Below are 17,806 nucleotides of genomic sequence, written 5' to 3' on the forward strand. Positions count from 1 at the left end.
TAAGAAATTAAATGGGACAGGGTCCTGGTGCTCCTGGGCGTCCTTGTTCTGAGGTTGGGGACCTCAGAATGAGAATGACTTACTTGCCCTGGTCCTATGTAGCATTTACAGGGGAGGTCAAAAAAGCCAAGATGGTGGCCATGATCACGCAATTAAAGCCCTGCCCCCTTTTATGCGTTCCTCATGGGTGATCCATGTTAAAAATTGTGGGGCCTTGATCTCTCAGTCAAGGCCACCATGCTGGATTTCTAATCCCCCCAATGGAGACCCCCGGACCCACTTAACTTCAACTCAGCGAATGGGCTAATCAGTTTAAGGGGTTAAGTTTAACCCCAAAGAAATTCAGGTTTGTCTGAGACTAGAATAATTCCACCTGGTCAGTTAAGTTGTGAAAGCGCCTCCTGGAGGGTTAGCCAGGTGGGCGAATGCCCAAAACTCCACTCGGGTTTTTGGAGACCCTCTGGAATTTGCCCCCGCAGGCCCCGAGACCCTCAGTATAAATTCATGATTTATTTTCAACGCTCCGCTCTCCCCCGCTTCGTGAACCAAGACAGCCTGTTTTCGGCTCATTTGGTGCAGAAGGTGCCTCATTCCTTCGTCCTGAAGACAAAGGGCACCTTTTGCCCAAATTGTCAGCTGCACATTTCTCAAAACGTTGCTCCATTCCCCACTGCTTATTTCCAGCCTGACATTCAGGTTCGCTGAGGCAGAAAGACAAATGTCGCTTCACCTGGAAATTGAGGTCCCACTGGGAAACAGATGATAGTTTATGTAACTCGACAAAGAAACTTATGTAATTGTTTTTAAGGGACCTTATGGGTAGCAGGCTTAAAGGAGGGGTATGTTCCTTGAATCCCCTTTAGGCGTGTGAAGACTGGGAAAAACACCGTTGTGTTTCTTCTTCCAGATGAAAGTAGATCGTTTTACTTGTGAGCTAAAGTGGTGTGACATCGTTTGTTCCCCGAACCTTTACTTTGCTGGCTGTCATCCCAGATCGAGTAGTATACACATGATTTGTTTATGGCATCTGTCAAAGAAAACAGAATCTGTACAAAAGCTGCGGGTGTTCAAAAATGTGTCCTGCAGGTTTCCTAGCGGAAGAAATCCTTTGGGGTCTTCTGCATTTCTAAGAAGCCCCTTCATTTTGGCCCCTGTTCACTTAAGCCCTAAGTCAATATAAGGACTTCATTAGCTGCCACCAGGCAGCTAAAAACTGGTCAAGTCAGTTTTTTTGACTCCTGGAGACTGCCTGGACCAGTCCCTGCAGTTTTCTTGGCAAGATTTCAGAAGTGGTTTGCCGTTGCCTGCTTCCTAGGGCTGAGAGAGAGGGACTGGCCCAAGGTCACCCAGCTGGCTTTGTGCCTAAGGCAGGACTAGAACTCACAGTCTCCCAGTTTCTAGCCAGATGCCTTCACCACCAAACTGGGTCTCCAACTGGTGTTGAAGACTCCTGAGAATACTGTGGACATCCAGGAAAACAAACCAATGGATCATCAAGCAAATCAACCCAGCTCACTGGAGGCACAAATGACCAGGCTCAAATTACCTTATTTTGGACCCATTATGTGAAGACTCAGCTCTCTGAAGAAGGTTCTGATGCTGGGAAAGGTAGAAGGAAAGAGAAGAAGAGGACAACCAGCACCAAGGTGGATGGACTCAGTCACAGCTGTGATGGGGGCATCCTTAGAAGGTGTGAAGGACCAGGCTGGGGACAGATCCTCCTGGAGGAAATGTATCTATGTGGTTGCAAAGAGTTGACACCAACCTGATGGCCCATCATCAATTTGCTGTACAGGGGCTACCTTGAAGACTACCCAGAAGCTTCACCAAGTCTGAAATGCAGCGTCCTGCACACTTCCTCATCTGTCTCAATAGTGCCATGTGACAACATTGCTGTGGGAGTTGCACTGGTTACTGGCACAACAAGTACAATTCATGGTGCTGGTTACCACCTACCCCTTGGTACCTACAGGAGCACCATAGAGAGGTTCTGCCAACTCTACCTGAAGGAATGGAGGATGCCTGCTGAAGGTGCCCACCTCGCAAGAGGTAAGACAGGAGGGGCTGGAAAGAGAGCATTCTCTGTGGGGGCTCCCCTCCTATGGAACAGCTCACTCTCCGAAGCAAGAGTGGCCCCACTTTAATGGCTTCCCAGAAATCTATAAACACCTGTTTTTTTCTGGAGAACTTTTTTGGGACATGATTTGTATCCTTATTATTGCATTTCATTAAATCCATTGCAAACTGTCTGATTGGACTGAGGTGGTATATAACTTTTGTAAATGAATGAATAGTTGCACCATTAATTTTCTTATGCTGGGCAGCAAAAGAGTCCCTCATAAGACATCCCACTCATTTCTTTCTTTTAAGCCCTGATTTAACATGTCCCTTCAATTAAATTGCCACAAAATCTTTGTTTCTTGCACTTCATCTGACTTTACTGGACACCCACCTACAGGAATACCTTGGTGTATCTCTTACTCAGATACCGCTAAGTGCCCATTCACACATGCATAGATATTCTCTAAATTAAAGTCTAGGACACCATATTCATTCTGCATTTGCTTGTCAAATTATCTAATCCTGGGTTCAAACACAGCATCCTGAACCAGCTGGCTGGTCACTCTCCAGAATCTCTGTTTCACTTCTGTCCATTTATGCCTGTTTTATTCTGTTACCCCATCAAATTCTGAGCTGTTCCTTACATGGAACAGATGGAAATCAGGAAAAAAAATCACCCACCTTCCAGGACAGGGTGATTTGCATAGCAATAAGACTCTGTACTGAAAAAAAAAATCTGGTATGTTGCATATTAATCTTTACTAGGCACAGCAGGGAGGACCTTTTAGCAAACAGGACTGCAGGCAGGGGAAACCTCCTTTTGTTCATGTTTGTCTTCCGTACTGAAGGTAGCTCAATTTAAAAAGAAAAATGGTTCATTCATGGGGAGAAGACTGCCAAACATCAGAATGCATTCAATGAAAAGTCAAGATGTAATTTGCATCAGTAGGTAAAAAGGAAATCCAAAGGGTCTGATATAATCCATCACCCTTTGCTCCCTGCAGAAAAAAGCATTCTTCACTGAACTGAGCCCTAAAATACTTTTTTCCCTGTAGACTTAGCACAGGGCTATAAGATCTGGCTGAAGGAAATAAGAGTAACCAGAGATGGCAGTAAGGAGTTTGAGTTTCTGGATTACTTTGCTGCCCTCCGGTGGCTGTTTGGATAGTTGCAGCTGAGACCTGATGTAGTCCTACGGTCAAACTTTAGTAAGCCTTATCCCTTTTTCAGACGATTAATCAGTCAGGACAGATGAAAAGCAATGGATAGAGATAAGAATTATGCTGCAGGCCAAATATTCAAATTTCCAGTAATCTTTAGACAATCAGAACAGACTCTAAATGGGCCCAAATATGGGGTGTTCAAGCCTTATCTTCTGTTTGCATTCAAGGTACCCAAAATACCTCCATTTGCTCCATTTGTTTGGTCAATGCCTGGGAGAAATGGTTGCCTTTTTTTCAGCCTGATTTTGGAAACTGCCCCATGAGATCGTTTGAGTTTTAGCTGAAGGAGGAAGGATCCTTTTGAATTGCTCAGGAATGCACCTTGGGAAGAGGAAGACTTTTGGAAAGCTCACCAATTACTGATACGGATACACATCTAGGGACGGATTTCCTGCATCAGCAAGGCTGGTTCCTCAAGGTGCTAGGTAAACCCTTGGTACTTGAACCTAAAGCAGAAGATGGAAAAGAATAGGGACAGCTGCAGCGGCAGGATCGGTATTAATGATAATGATATTAATGATGCCAAAAGAACAGCAGGGCAGATTTGGAACTGCTGGTTAAAATTGCAGGCCATGGAGAACTCCTTTAGATACACCACTACAGTGTTTCTCAATCTTGGCAACTTTAAGCTGGGTGGACTTCAACTCCCAGAATTTCCCAGCCAGCCGTGGAATTCTGGAAGTTGAAGTCCACCCAGCTTAAAGTTGCCGAGGTTGATAAACACCGCACTAATAACCTGAGTTGTTCAAGACTTGCTCTTGCAGACTTCTGCAATGCGATGTGCCAGCTGATGCCCCAGCTCCTGTGGAACTCCCAAAACTTACTTTCCAGGTTTTCCCCCAATACTCCTGGTGCTAGTGGTTGTTATTGTTCTTGCCATCGTTACAACTGAAATCTCATTTCAGCATCTTGCAATTCCATGATTTTTTCAGTGAACTGAGATTCTCTGAAATGCCAGATCCCATCCCATGGGTTTTGGAAGGAACACAGCGTGGACATGATATTTTGCTGGTTACTTTCCAGCTCAGACCTACAAAAGAAAGGGGAAACCAGTTCAGTGCCCCTCCTGAATTTAATACTGCTCTGGTACACCTAGAAAAAATCCGGAACAGTGGATTCCCCCCTTGATTGACAATAACAAGCCAAGTATAGGTTTTGCATAGGCTCAATTCACACATTCAAATGGGTCAGGGCAGAACCTGCTAGCAACAGTGCTATGACCTCCCAGCTCCTGCCTGGCTATTTTATCCCCCTGAAAGTAAAAGAGCGATTGCATTTCAGCCATAATCTACAAAGACTAGGCAGCACACATGGAATTAAAAGAACAACTTATTAGTAAATCAGTAGCATTTTTATTTAAGGTATACTTTTACACTACATGAAGTTTCATGCTTAATTTTTAAACAAGCAGGCCATATCTTCATTCCTGTTTCTTAAAGGAAAGAATACAAAACCTTGAGGGGGGGGGGACATTTTTGATCTAAAAACCTCTCCATTATTCTGTTCTGGTTGGGAACCTAAATGGCCCCTAGCACATCACATCTTAAATCAAAGCCTTATTTCTGAGTCAGTGACCTCCAGCAGCAAATGCTGTTCCTGTTTGTTGTTCCTGATGGGCAACCCTTGTCAGTACCCCACTAATGTTATGCGGGGGACATAATACGATGTCCCTTCAGGTCTAGATTAGGCCCTGAACTTAATACAAAGGAAAGAGAGAAAACATGAGAAAGATTGTGGAAGACTTCAGCGGGTCTTGAGACCAAGGGTTCACACTGGATTAGCAGAAGCATCAATGTTTTGATTTGGCATGATGCTGTATATTCTGTGCATTGTGCTTTTCCAAAATGTGCATGGTCCTCCACACGTTTGGTGAAGGATGCCCCCAGTTTTGACAAGCTGATTGCTAGTGAAAGTCATTGGTCTGTTTTGGCTTTCATTGAGTTCAGATTTACTTGTCAGGCTCTGTCACCATCGATGGAAAGTCTGGAGCTGGAACAAAGCAAAGCTCCACTGGAGGAGAAAGGGACTTGATCCAGACCAGTGTCTTCCAAGCTTGGCATGTTCCAGGTGGGTGGACTTCAACCCCCAGATTTCCACAGAGCAGTCAGAGCCTTTGCTGAGAATTCTGGGAGTTGAAGTTCACCCATCCCAAAGTTGCCAAGGCTGGAAAATATGGATCTAGAGTACATTGACTGAGGACCCAGTGATGGGTCTCAAAGTGGGAGGTGGTTCTTTGTAGGGAAGTCCAAAAAGGCAGAGAAGAACTGAATCCTGGCACAGTAGCATATGGTGCCCTTTTGCATATATTCACTGATTTGGCATTATCTTCTTCCAGGGTGGGACTATCTTGATTCAGCAAATGTGCTGTGTGCTGGGTTCTCAGGTTCATCTCCCAGCACTTCAACTTTCTGATACTGTGGAGACTGCTATCAGTCAAAGGAGACCACAATGAGTTAAAGGAACACACAGCCTCCTTTCTTATCATCATCATGGTACGCACAAACTGCTGGTGCCATGGCCCTATGCAACTTGCTCTGCCCCTTTTCTAGCCATAATGGCTGGAAACAAGCACCTTTCTGTTGTAAATGAAACCCAGTATATAGAGTTCTATACTCAAAACCCAATTCCTCCCTTGGATAGCAAGTTTGCACAGCCATGGAAGACGCACAAACCTCCACTGAAGATGTAACCTCATTAGGTGGCCTTTGGGGTAAATTGCTTTTTCTCAGTTGCAAAGAATTAGACAGTTGATGAATTTTACAGGGCTGTGGAAAAGCTCAGCAGAACCATGATTGCAAAATGCTTGGAATAGTCTGAACCAACAATATAAAGTATATGATGTTGGTGGTGATGACGATGATAACAATACACTAGCTAATGTGTCAAACTTTGCATTGATTGTGATAAATAATTTTTCTTGCCTGCAATCTAGGTTCTTCACCTTTATCAGGAGTTTAATGCAGGCTAGAATCTGACACATCTCTTCTCCCTAATTTTGCATGGTTTTCCATGCCTTCAGTGCTGAGCAGGACACAAGGCACTGCATTTGAAGCCCCACTGCAACATCTCTGGGGAGTAAAAATCACCTCCAGGTGATCACAAACCAAATCTCTTGCAAATGGGTCAAAAATGAAATTTCATTTGGACATCATCTTCCACCATGACATGAGAATACAGAAATGCAGTGATAGAATTTGTATGGATTAGTACCTTTGATAGACTGATTTGCAAACATGTTCCAGGTGGAAAAGATCTAATTGTGGATTTCCTACGTGACCGGGAATGCCTTTCTTAATTTATGAGCTTTCTTAATTTAAGATTTTATGAGCTCTTGCTCTCCTGGGTGATTCTAGGTGGGTAGGAGGTTTTGAGAAGGGTGTCAACATTTCCAACATGGCTAAATGTCTCCTTGTTTCAAAAGACACACTCATATTTTTCTGTGGCTTTTAAGGCCTCATGCATACTTGCAGCTGAAAGCCTCCGGTTAATGTTACGATAATTACAGCGCAGCAGATTCCAGAAAGTAGTCCTCAGGTCCCGGTTGAAGAATGCGTAGATCAAGGGGTTGATGAGGGAGTTGGTGTAACCCAACCAGAGCAAAGTTCTCTCCAACCACAGTGGAATGCAACTGCAGCGGCTGCCACAGAGGAAGGGCCTCGCGGTGGACATCAAGAAGAAAGGCAGCCAGCAAAACGTGAAGGCACCCACAATGATGCCGAGAGTCCTGGCTGCCTTCTGCTCCCTCTTGAAGATAGAAATGTTCTTGCGGTCCTGGTGGAGAAGTTTGGACAATGTTGCACACTCCTTGGCCGCCTGGCTGCGCTTGGTGCTTCGTTGCAGTCGGATGCCAGCCTCAATGTTGATGATGCTGTCCTGATCATAAAGTCTAGGGAAGTCCATGAATCGGTGCTTCTGAGCGCTGGCTTTGGCAGCTTTGTAGATCCTGTGGTACATGATGAGCATGACTGTCATGGGGATGTAGAAAGCCACACTTGTGGAGTAGATGGTATAGCCAAAGTCCTGGCTGATGAGACACACCCGGTCCACTGTGATGTTCTTGGCCCAGCCAAACAAGGGAGGGAGAGTGATGGAGGCTGAAAGGAGCCAAACTACAAGGACCATCTTGGCCATCAGTTTCCCATCTTGTCTCACAGGATATGTCAAAGGTCGAGTTATTCCCAGGTATCTGGAAAACATTTATTCAAATTGAGCAGAGTTGAATGATTTCTGCTTAATGAAGTAGGGTACAAGGCCAGAATCAACCCCTGGCACTCAACAAGGGCTGACTAGATTAGAACTTTGCACCCTTCAAAAATGTTTCAGAAGTGTGTCAGATCTGTCCAACGGTAGAATAGTCTATCTATGGAGCAGTGGTGGGTTCTGCAGCTCTGGAAGTTTTTCAGAGGGAGCTAGCCAAGGATGGTTTACTTGGTTTCCTGCACATTGCAAAGGGTTGGACCTATAGATGGTCCTTCAGTCCTTTTCCAACTCTACTATTCTATAATTTTCTTACAGAAGGCAGCTCTTCTCTGCTATTCATTAAAGCTGCCCAATGTTTTTCTTCTTCCATTTGAACCTTAGAAACAGATGTGGCTGCTTTAAAGAGTCCACTCATTAAAGCTGCTGGGATTCTTAAAGCACGGAAGCTTGAAAGGGGCTGGTTTAAGGAATAGCAAAGAGGTGCTGTGCTTAAATGAGAACCAAACCACCTCTTCCAACACATTTTAAAAGTGTGCACAACCATGGTTGATAAATCTATTTTATCATCATTCTGGGTGATCTCCAGATGAGCTAGTCTATGTTTGCCTTCAGTCTAAGACAGAGATGGTAGGAGTTGGAGCCCAACCTATTTTAATGGTTCCACTTGGGGAAGGTTAATACAGAGTACAAACATTAAGGCAGGGATAAATGTGATGGTTTAATGCATTGTACAACAGATGTCTTTTATGGGACAGGCTGTTCCTTCCAGACTTCAAAAATATTTATATTCCGGGGGATATGTTTTTTTAAAAATGAATAAATAGCATAAATCTCCACATCTCAGGCTTTACAGTCCTCTTAACTGGACAGTCAAGAATTCAGAATAAGCAAGCTGTAATGAGCTTTGATTCCACTCCATTGCCCTTAGAATCTTAGATGCTAGTGTTGTTGGCGAAATTAAACTGCTCCTTCCTATTTTAGATTAGAATACTTTCAAGGAAAGATTAAAATTAAATCATGTATGGGACAAATTAGATGAGAGCAGAGCAGGTGAGGTTAAACAAAATCAGTATGAGAAAGGGATCCCCAAAGGATCTTGAGCTGCTGCTAGATCAGCTTTCTTCAACACAGCATTCCCACTGCCCCCTCCTCCTCATATGCTCTATTTCCATTCTAACCAAGAATCCTGGGAAGGGTGGTTCTCTACACCTAGAGGACATCAAGCCGAGCAAGATCATTTGGCTGGAATCCACAGCAGTAAAATTGATTTCCCTAAGTCTGTTTTGATTTTAAGGGCAATATCTCTTTGCAGCAGGGAGGAAGAGGTTGGCCACCATCCTTGGTCTCTAACATGTTGGGCTGGGCAAAAATGAGGGACTGCACAAAGCCAGCACTAAAATTTAATTTGATTTTAACTTAAGTTCCCATAGCTGTAATCTTGTCTCCTCTGGCCATATGAAGCATTCAGATTTCACAGTGATGATATGAAGAACTTCAAGGCCATAACCAACTGGGGACATAGACTATATGCCTCTGATTTACAGCACGGCAATGACAATGGACTAGAAAATTGGACGTCTTGAATTAAACCTTCTATCACCTTCTACCAGAATGGGGACAACCACTTTATCTTCTGGGTTTCAGGAAGAAAAGGGTTTCCCCCCATCATCTGGACCTGAAAGAGGGTGAATCAAGAGTGGACATCATCAGCTGTGCAAGAAAAGGTGGAATGAAAAGACGAAAGCAGTGAGTTTGTGCCCAGTTTTCTCCAAAGTCTTATCTCCCACTTATTTTCTCCTCTTTTTTTTGGCTGTATTTTCAGATGAATGAAATCAAAAGAGAACAGAGTTTGCGGGGAAGAAAAGGAATGCCAAAAAGGTGTGGGAGGGAATATGCTCCAGTTTGGGCAAAAGAAGAGAGCAAGGAGAACAGATCTAACTCTTCTTCCAGCCACATCCTGGCAGAGAAATTTCCTAGCTGTTCGTATCCTTTCCACTGGCAGTTTTTCAGTTTCACAAGCAGACTGGCTGACAGTGAAGGATGCTGGCAATTTCATCCAATCAGGAGGTTGATGAGTGTTGGGTCAAAGGTCCACTGCTTGTGGGAGAAACTAAAGTATCTCCTAGCCACATCTCTGGGACTCTCACAACTTCAGTTGCAAACTGGTTGCTGCTCAGCCCTAGAAAACCAGGCTGGGCTTCCTTCTAACCCCCTTGTTGCAGAAGCAACGTATAGTTCTCTGGTTTTTTTAAAAATTTAGGGAGCAATGCCAACAGACCGTTCCAACAGATGCAAAGTTCTCCCCAGAGCAATTCAACAAATGCATGGGGATTTTTCCCCTCGCTTCGGACCTCTCTCTCCTTCCCTTCCCTTCCTTTTCCTTGTCCCTGAAAAGTGCAACATGAATGTAAGGGATCTTGGCCAGAGGCAAAACACAACTGAGATTTGCTTGCTGTACACCCCACAAGCTAGAGTATAGCAAGACTAAAAGCCGAGCAGATGGGCTTCAGTGCTGAAAAGCAAACCGGACTGATGGAATTTCCATCTCCAACTAGATATTTGGGGGACATCTGTTAACATATTTTCATGGGAGGGGACTGCAGTATTCCTAATTTGTATACCGGAAGGGTGGGCAGAAAGATGGAAAGACTCTGAAATACCCACAGTGGAGGAATGGTTGGTGAAGATGACTGAATTTGCAGAGATGGCAAAATTGACTTGCTGGATTAGGGAAAAGGCAATACCTACATTGACTGGAAATTCTTTGTGGACTTTTTTGCTGAAAATGGGGAAAAAATGAACTTGTGATTTATGGGTTTGATGGTTAGAAAGGTAGAATATGGAAGGAAGGGAGCCACAATGTAACCTTAGAGAGCATAGACTATAAATGCATTTATAACTGCTGTAAAGAAGATCGAAAGCCACTTCTTTGTATCTTTTTCCTTTTTCTTTCTTTTTCTTTTTTCTTTCATTTCCTTCCTATTTACTTAACACTTTCCTTTTCTTTCTTTTTTCTTTAAATTTGTATTGTTTTTACCTTGTAAAACACTTCTTTAATAAAAATTAATTGAACAAACAAACAAACAAACCAAAAAGGAAGGGGGGGCAACCTATGGCCCCCAGGACCGCTTTTGGGTTTCTCTTCAGATGGTTCCACATGTTTCAAAAAAAGAGTTTTATTTACATGTCCGGTTCAAAAAGCAATGTGTCACATGTTCTGCCCCCCTGCCCTGCCTAAACTGCAGCAGCCAAAGTGCTGATTTGGGGCTGCAATTGTTCATTAACCCCACCTTTGTGACACAGGAAGAAACCAAAGGTAGGCCACCCTGTCAGGTAGGGATGTCTATCATCTGGACACACCTGGGAACCTGAAACAGATTCTCGAGTCCCAGAACAAAGAGGCTGTCAAGACCCACTCGTGACCTTTGCCATTATGGGGTATGTGCATGTGCCTGTGCTCATGAGTTAGAGAACAGTGGAGACCTTGGTGCTCTCTGAGCTTGGTTGTTGGCTTGCAGATGTTTCATGACCCAACTAGGCAACATCATCAGTGCTGGTGAGTGTGGGGTTTGCTCCCTGTTGATATACAGTAGCTTGCCCTGCCAGTGTTGGTGGGGGTGGGGTTTTCTCCTTGGTAGTTCCTTGATGAGGGCATTGTTTTCTGCCTCATTGTTTGTCTGGTGTTGATCCCTGCTTATCTGGGTGTTGGCTGCTGGAGAGGATGTGTTCTGGTCTTTCTGTTTCCTTCCTAGGTTTTTTATTGTCTCTTTTCAATGGTGTGTAAATGTGGTTTACCTCTATATGTCCAGAGCACTGTTTCTCAACCTCAGTCACTTTAAGATACATGGACTTCAATTCCCAGAATTCCCCAGCCATATGTATGTTGAAGCCCATGCATCTTGAAGTTGCTGAGGTTGAGAAGCACTGGTCTAGAGACCAGTTTGGCCTCCTGGTATTCTGCTTCTTTGAGAAAGCTTTGTGTTATTCCTCCTGGCTCAGGAGAATCTGTTCACCGTGTTCATTTTAAGAACAGTGAGAAAAGAAGTGACAGGAGTGACGCCAGTTCAAGCCCATACTACAGGACTGGAGTCTGGAAGGACCAGCCCCACTGTTGGCCGAAGTGAAGCTGATGCCTCAGGCAGTGGATGCTGAAGAGATACTGGAGGAGGTAACTGTGGAGATCACCCACCCACACCTTCTAAATTACTTGCTGCCCCATTACTAGTTCTAAAAAAAGTTCTTCTGGGACTCTGCACAGCATATGGAGTGAGGGGTGACAAGGGTGGGGAAGTCCCATTTTGTTCTTTGTTTCAGGTGGTGAAAATGCCTTGAGCCAGCCTGCAGCTGGCTGGTAGTCTCCATTGTCCATGTGCTAGCAGCTACGGAGAAAATGTTGGGGGAACTTGAGTAAGGCTGAGAAACCTGAAGGAAGTCCACCTGCTAGACTTCAAACCTGGCTGGCTGGGGAATTCTGGGAGTCGAAGTCCACACATCTTAAAGTTGCTGAGGTTGAGAAACACAGTGCTGGGTAGTGGCATTCCTTGAAGGTTTGATGATCATCTGGATGTTTAAGACCAAGTGAGGGACAGATCATCATGGAGAAAATTTACCTATGTGGTCTCTAAGAGCTGGGCTGTTGGCAAGAAAGTAAATAGCAGGAAATTAAGCAATCTGGGCCTTGTGACTCAGCTGAGTGATCCACTGATTAAACCAGCAACCCACAGGGGTGTCTGAGAGGGTAAGGGACCTGGAGAGAGGGAGAAAGAGTTGCGTGCTGGCATGGTCTCCAGGAGCATCTGCAAAGGAACCAAAAAATCACCGTGATGGCCTCACTCATGCAAAGCCCTGGTCCTTTCTGTGTATGTCATGTACATGACAGATATAAAAAGGGGTCATGACTTTCCACAGATGCAGCCCCCATCAGGACTTTTCTGGCCCCTCTCCCAGATGACTTAGTCTCCATATTAGAACATGGCATCTGTATTTATTTGTAGTTTTATTTATTTATTTATAGCTTTATTTGTTTATTTAAAAGTCACACTTTTTCATTGTTAAAAACTGTTCCAAAGTGGTAAGCCAATCCTATATTGAGAGACTATGAATGGCCCACAGTTATGAAGCTCTCTGCTGGGCAAATCCATGTTGCCTTAGTGCTGAAATGAGTTGCTGTTTGGAAGGTGGAAAATTCAGTTATGGGTTCTGCCTCCCCCAAATTAACTTTTTTGGATTAATTCACATAGCAGATTTCAAGCTGGAGTGTGACTGGTAAAGATCTGCCTGAAGCCAATGGTGGCAAAATAAATAAATAGATAGATAAATGCCTTCCAACTATGCTGTTTCTTCAACAATAAATAGATACCCAGTAATTATGTAATTTGTCTGATATGAAAAATAAAATTCACATCTCTCATCTGAAAGACTGCCCTGTCCTGGGCATCATGTTAAGCAAGATGAAGATAAGCAGGAGTGGATTCAGAAGCTATGAGAAAAGAGGGAATGAAATGGGTGGACTTAGTCTAGAGTAGAGAAGACCAAAGGGGTCATGGGGACACACGTTAATTCTCTGACAGGCCTCACACTGAAAGTTTTCCTCCAAGGGCAACACTAGACCTAGTGGTTTTAAATTTACAGGAGGGTAGATTTTAGCTGAAACTTTGAGAACGTTCTCGACAGGAGCAAATCAGTAATCACACCAGTTATCTAGAGTTGGGTGTGTTCTACCCAACGGGATATTTTGAAAAGAAGCCTGACAACCATCTGTTTGGAGGCAAGAGGTGGAGTAGACAACCTAGATTAGCTCACTTCCCCTTGAGATCCTCCAAATGTGTTGGGTTTCAACAGAGTCTTTGAAGACCAACACCCCTGGAAGACCCCAGACTGGGGAGACCTAGTTCCCCTGGCCACTTCCAAGCCTGTAATTCTATGATCTATCCTGAGGAACACCACCACACCCTTACCTGTCCACGCTGATGACACAGAGAGTCATGATGGACGCTGTGCAGCACATGACATCCATGGCAATGAACACATTGCAGAAGACTTCTCCGAACAGCCATTTGCCTCCCACCAAATCCGTGATGATCACAAAGGGCATGACAGCCAAGGCTACAGACAGGTCGGCAGCAGCCAAAGAAACCACCAGATAATTTGATGGTTGTCGAAGCTTCTTGACGATGCACACAGAGATGACCACCAGACTGTTTCCCGCAATGGTCAACAGGGTGATGATGGAGATGACAATCCCAATGATCACTTTTTCCGTGTCCCCATACAGCACGGTGTCCTCTCCACAATCTGTAGAGTTGGTGGCATTGGAGAACAGGGGGTTTGGTTCAGTTAGTCCTTCAGTCATGAATGTTGACTTCTAGGAAGAGACCGTCTTGCGTTGTGTTCTCCACAAGGAGAGGCTTCAGCTTCCAAAGCTGATTGGATTCAGACTTTATCAACATCTTCAAGCTGACTGCTGCATGGACAAGAGGAACAAACCATGAGATGGCTTTAGGTTTTCATAACAGTGGGTAGTTAGCTACAGCAAATGACGTTCAAGTCAGAATCACTGGCGTGCTTCATCCTTTCCCCCATGAATGTCTCAGGAAAGTCCCTAGCAACACAACCAACATGTAATTTTTATCCTAAGACACCACTGGCCCACACTGATTCATACAGACCTCAAAACCCAAGCACCGTCTAAAATAGGTCTCTGAATTTTGCACCGAGAAGCTTGAAACTTTCCAGCAGCTGAGAAATGTCCATCAACATTCTGTAACATCTCAGCAGCTGATGCTGTAATAAAGGAGAGCTCATTTCCAACTATGAGCCTCTTTTCTTGCAGTCGAAGGCCCAAAAGAATGCAGCTGAGACTGATAGGACACACTGGAAAAATTCATTTCTGCAAATCAGGGATTGGGTTCAGACAATAACCTGGTCAGTTACAAATTTAGCAGCTGCATTCACACATCATGCTAAACTTGGTGAAATGTTGTCTCTGGTTAGTAGTGTGTATGTGTGGGGTTTAGCATGTAGGATGAAATGAGCTTGTCCCAGTAGTTTATGATGCCCCGTGTTATGCAGACCCAGACAAAGTCTTAATTCTATATCCAATTCTATATCCAACCAAAGTGTTTTGCAATTAATGCTATAGCCACGGTCCCATAAGCAAGGATGATCACATTTCAGATTGCACTCAGTCTGTGCTATTTGCTTAAAGAGCTGCAAGAAAGAAGAAAAAACTTCAAAGGATCCATCTCTGTTTGTCACCTCCTGCATTCCCAAGTCTTTTCTTTAGTTCTCCCAAGTCTCTGTGCAATACCTGGACAAATAAGAAAATACAAAATAAAATAATGAAATAGAATAAAATAAATAATGAAATGAAATGAAAAATGAAACTCAATAGGACTGTTACTTAAAATAATCTTAGCTGAATTATGCTCAGATGGATGATTAAACTGGATACATCTGCAGATGAATCAAAATTGTCCATATACTGCAAAAAGTGAATTCTTGCAGTCCACAGTTTCTCAGCAGGTTCCATCCAAAAAAGGGTCGTGCTGAACAGAGAAGAGGGGATGTTTTTTATGAGAGATTTTTACCAGAGTCAGAACTGATCTGACACCCAGCAATGAAATGGCCACTACCAGTAAGGTAATTTTCACTGCCTGTAGCTTCTGCATTTCTTTTCCCTCTAATCTCCCTGTCCATCATCTGCTTCTCCCTCACCTAGCCAGGACTGTACCTAAACTGCCGTTTCAAGATCACCCCTCGTACAGCCGATGAAGTAGATCGCCAGTCATGGCTAATCTTTAAAATGCCACCAGAATGCTATTTTGGTGCAACAGACTAACCTGGACATACCCTCACGCCCACCTACTCACCTTCCGTTCATATCCCCCCAGGTGAGGTCTCTTTCTAAGGGTACAGATTTCTCTTCTCCCCACAGCTGTTAATCCACTTTGCCCTTTTGGAAAAATGCGCTTTATTATCTTTAAAAAAGTAAGACATTTCTCCTTTCTCCTCCTAACCCCTCCAGTATCCAAATGCTGTGTTGCCGGGAAAGAAACTTCTCCGTTTTCCAAGTTCCGCCTTCCTCCGAGGAAGGAAAGAAAAATTTCAGTTTGGTCACTCCGTGTAACTTACGGCGAGGACCTGAGGTCGCCTTCTCCCAAAAGCACCGGGGGAAATGTTACCTCGAGGGTGGCGGGAGGGGAGGGCGGCCAGTCTCTGCTCTGGGTCTTGGCAGCTTCTGTCCAGCGGGGTCTGATTCTTCACCCCCGGATTCCTGGGGGGGAGTCGCGCGGAGACAAAAGGGGAGCGCCGCTTTCTCCTCCGCTGAGGACAACCGAAGGGTGCAGTCCAGGGCTCCGGGCTGCAGGTAAGAGGAGGCGCCCCGGGTGGCTCCCTGGAAGCTGCCTCGAATGCGGCCAGCCTCCCCAGATGCGCCGCGCCGAGACGGCAGACTGCAAAAAGCTTGGCTTTCTCCCGAGCATCGCTTCCAGGTCTCCTGTCCCTGCTGGTAGGGGAGGGACAGGGGAGGGGAAGGCAAGCAGGAAGGAAGGAAAGGAATGACAGGAGTAGAAAGAAGAAAGAAGAGAGAGATGGATGGATGGGAAGGAAGGGGAAGGGGAAGTGGGGAAGGGAGGAAATGTTGGATAGAAAGAAGAAAGGAGGGAGGGAGGGAGGGAGGGAGGAAATGACAGGAAGAAAAAGGAGGGATAGATGGGAAGGAAGGAAGGAATGACAAAGGTAGAAAGAAGAAAGAGAGGGATGGATGGATGGGGCAGGGAATGATAGAGGAAGAAAGAAAGAAAAGAGGGAAGGGAAGGGACAGGGAGGGACAGGGATAGAAAGGAGGGAGGGAGGGAGGGAAGGGAAGGGAAGGGAATGACAGAGGAAGAAAGAAAAGGTGGATGGAAAGGAAGGAAGGGAGGAAGGAAGGCTTCACATGTTCGCCTTAAACTGAAATCAAAATCTTGCCTGCACTTCTTTATAATCTTTTTTATCTTCTCCAGACATCGGTAAAACATTGCATCTCCTGGGAAACTTAAAACTGCTCTTTCTCTTCAGTTTTGCTCAAAATATTCCTTGGGTTACCCACATAAATCGTTACAGATTATCTGCCATCTGTGCAGATCACATGGGCAAAGAAAACACCCTTGGCTCCTAGAACAAGCTCTTTAAGATGGGAGTAAAGTAAGTGGCAGGATCCCCTTAGTGTGAGAAAAAGCTTACTAGAAAATCAAAAAACCTGCACTACACACACAAAAGTTTTAGATAATGGGAAACTGCTTCTGATTTAAATATCAGGTATTTTTGCATTTCCAAGAATTCATTTTGATTACTCAAATGGTTGAATCATATCTTTTTCTGCTTTATTTTTAATGATGTGCTCTCTTGGGCTTTATGGTCGTCCTTTCCCGCTCCGTAAATTTTTCAGCTCTCTCTTCATAGTCAGTTAAGAAACCAAGGAGAGGCCCATCCAAAATATCTTTCCCGTATCTAAAGAAAGGGAATTTTGTAAAACTCGTGATACATACAGAGTTCTACTCAACCCTAGTTTCCCCAAGACAAAACTTGAGCCACGTCCCAGTTCAATCTTCTTTTTCCAGGTTTAATGCTGAGCTTCAGAACGTCTGAGGTCATATTAAGGGGAAGGTGCCTCTGAGTCAGTGCAGAATGTTTTCCCCATGGTCGAGATCCACAGCTGGCTTGTGAAATGCAATAGACCTATGATGAGATTCCTGAACTAGAATTTAATCCACCTTTTAGAGACTGCATCCTACAAACTGATCAGAAACTTAGCAAGGAAGGAAAGCTAATTTCCTCCCCAATACTCCCTCTCCTTCTCCAAGAAATGTGAAGAGCTTCTAACAGAAATGCAGATTGCAGAAAGATCTTTTGGGAAATGCACTGGTATTTATTGGTCAGCTGATTTTTTCCACCATCCAGAGACCCCCAGAAGTAGCCCCACTGAATCCAGCAGCCTTTAGTCTCGACTAAGTAGGTACAGGAAAAAATGGTTGCTCGGCCTGATCCCGCACTGAGCTTTTCTTTTGTCCTTGTGTGTTGAAATAGCAGCCAAGGGATCACAATAGCCTGGAATGACGAAACTGATGTAAAACTCAGATCGAGAGCAAATCTCTTTTTGAGAGTGTCTTCACAGGGAGGAGGCTGAGAATAGCTTTTTTTTCCTGTCCAAAAACTCCAATTATACATAAAATCTTGTGTTCTGAACTCCTGGCTGTTAGCCCAGAGCTTTCCTCCTGGCAGAATCAGATGGGAGGAAGCCGAAGGTACAACGTGGGTCCCAGAAATACTCTGACTTATTA

The 17,806-nt window shown here is 44.4% G+C and overlaps 1 protein-coding gene across 1 annotated transcript; it reads right to left on the reverse strand.

Moving 5' to 3' along the window:
• Positions 1-6,698: 6,698 nt before the first annotated feature.
• Positions 6,699-13,836, reverse strand: LOC134502412 (5-hydroxytryptamine receptor 7-like). The gene is made up of 2 exons (XM_063310752.1): positions 13,442-13,836; positions 6,699-7,470 (listed from the first exon to the last, which is right to left on the reverse strand). The coding sequence occupies exons 1-2, from the start codon at positions 13,834-13,836 to the stop codon at positions 6,699-6,701; spliced, it is 1,167 nt and encodes a 388-aa protein (XP_063166822.1).
• Positions 13,837-17,806: the final 3,970 nt, after the last annotated feature.

This window comes from Candoia aspera, chromosome 8, assembly GCF_035149785.1.
Source record: "Candoia aspera isolate rCanAsp1 chromosome 8, rCanAsp1.hap2, whole genome shotgun sequence".
Lineage (NCBI taxonomy): Eukaryota > Metazoa > Chordata > Lepidosauria > Squamata > Boidae > Candoia > Candoia aspera.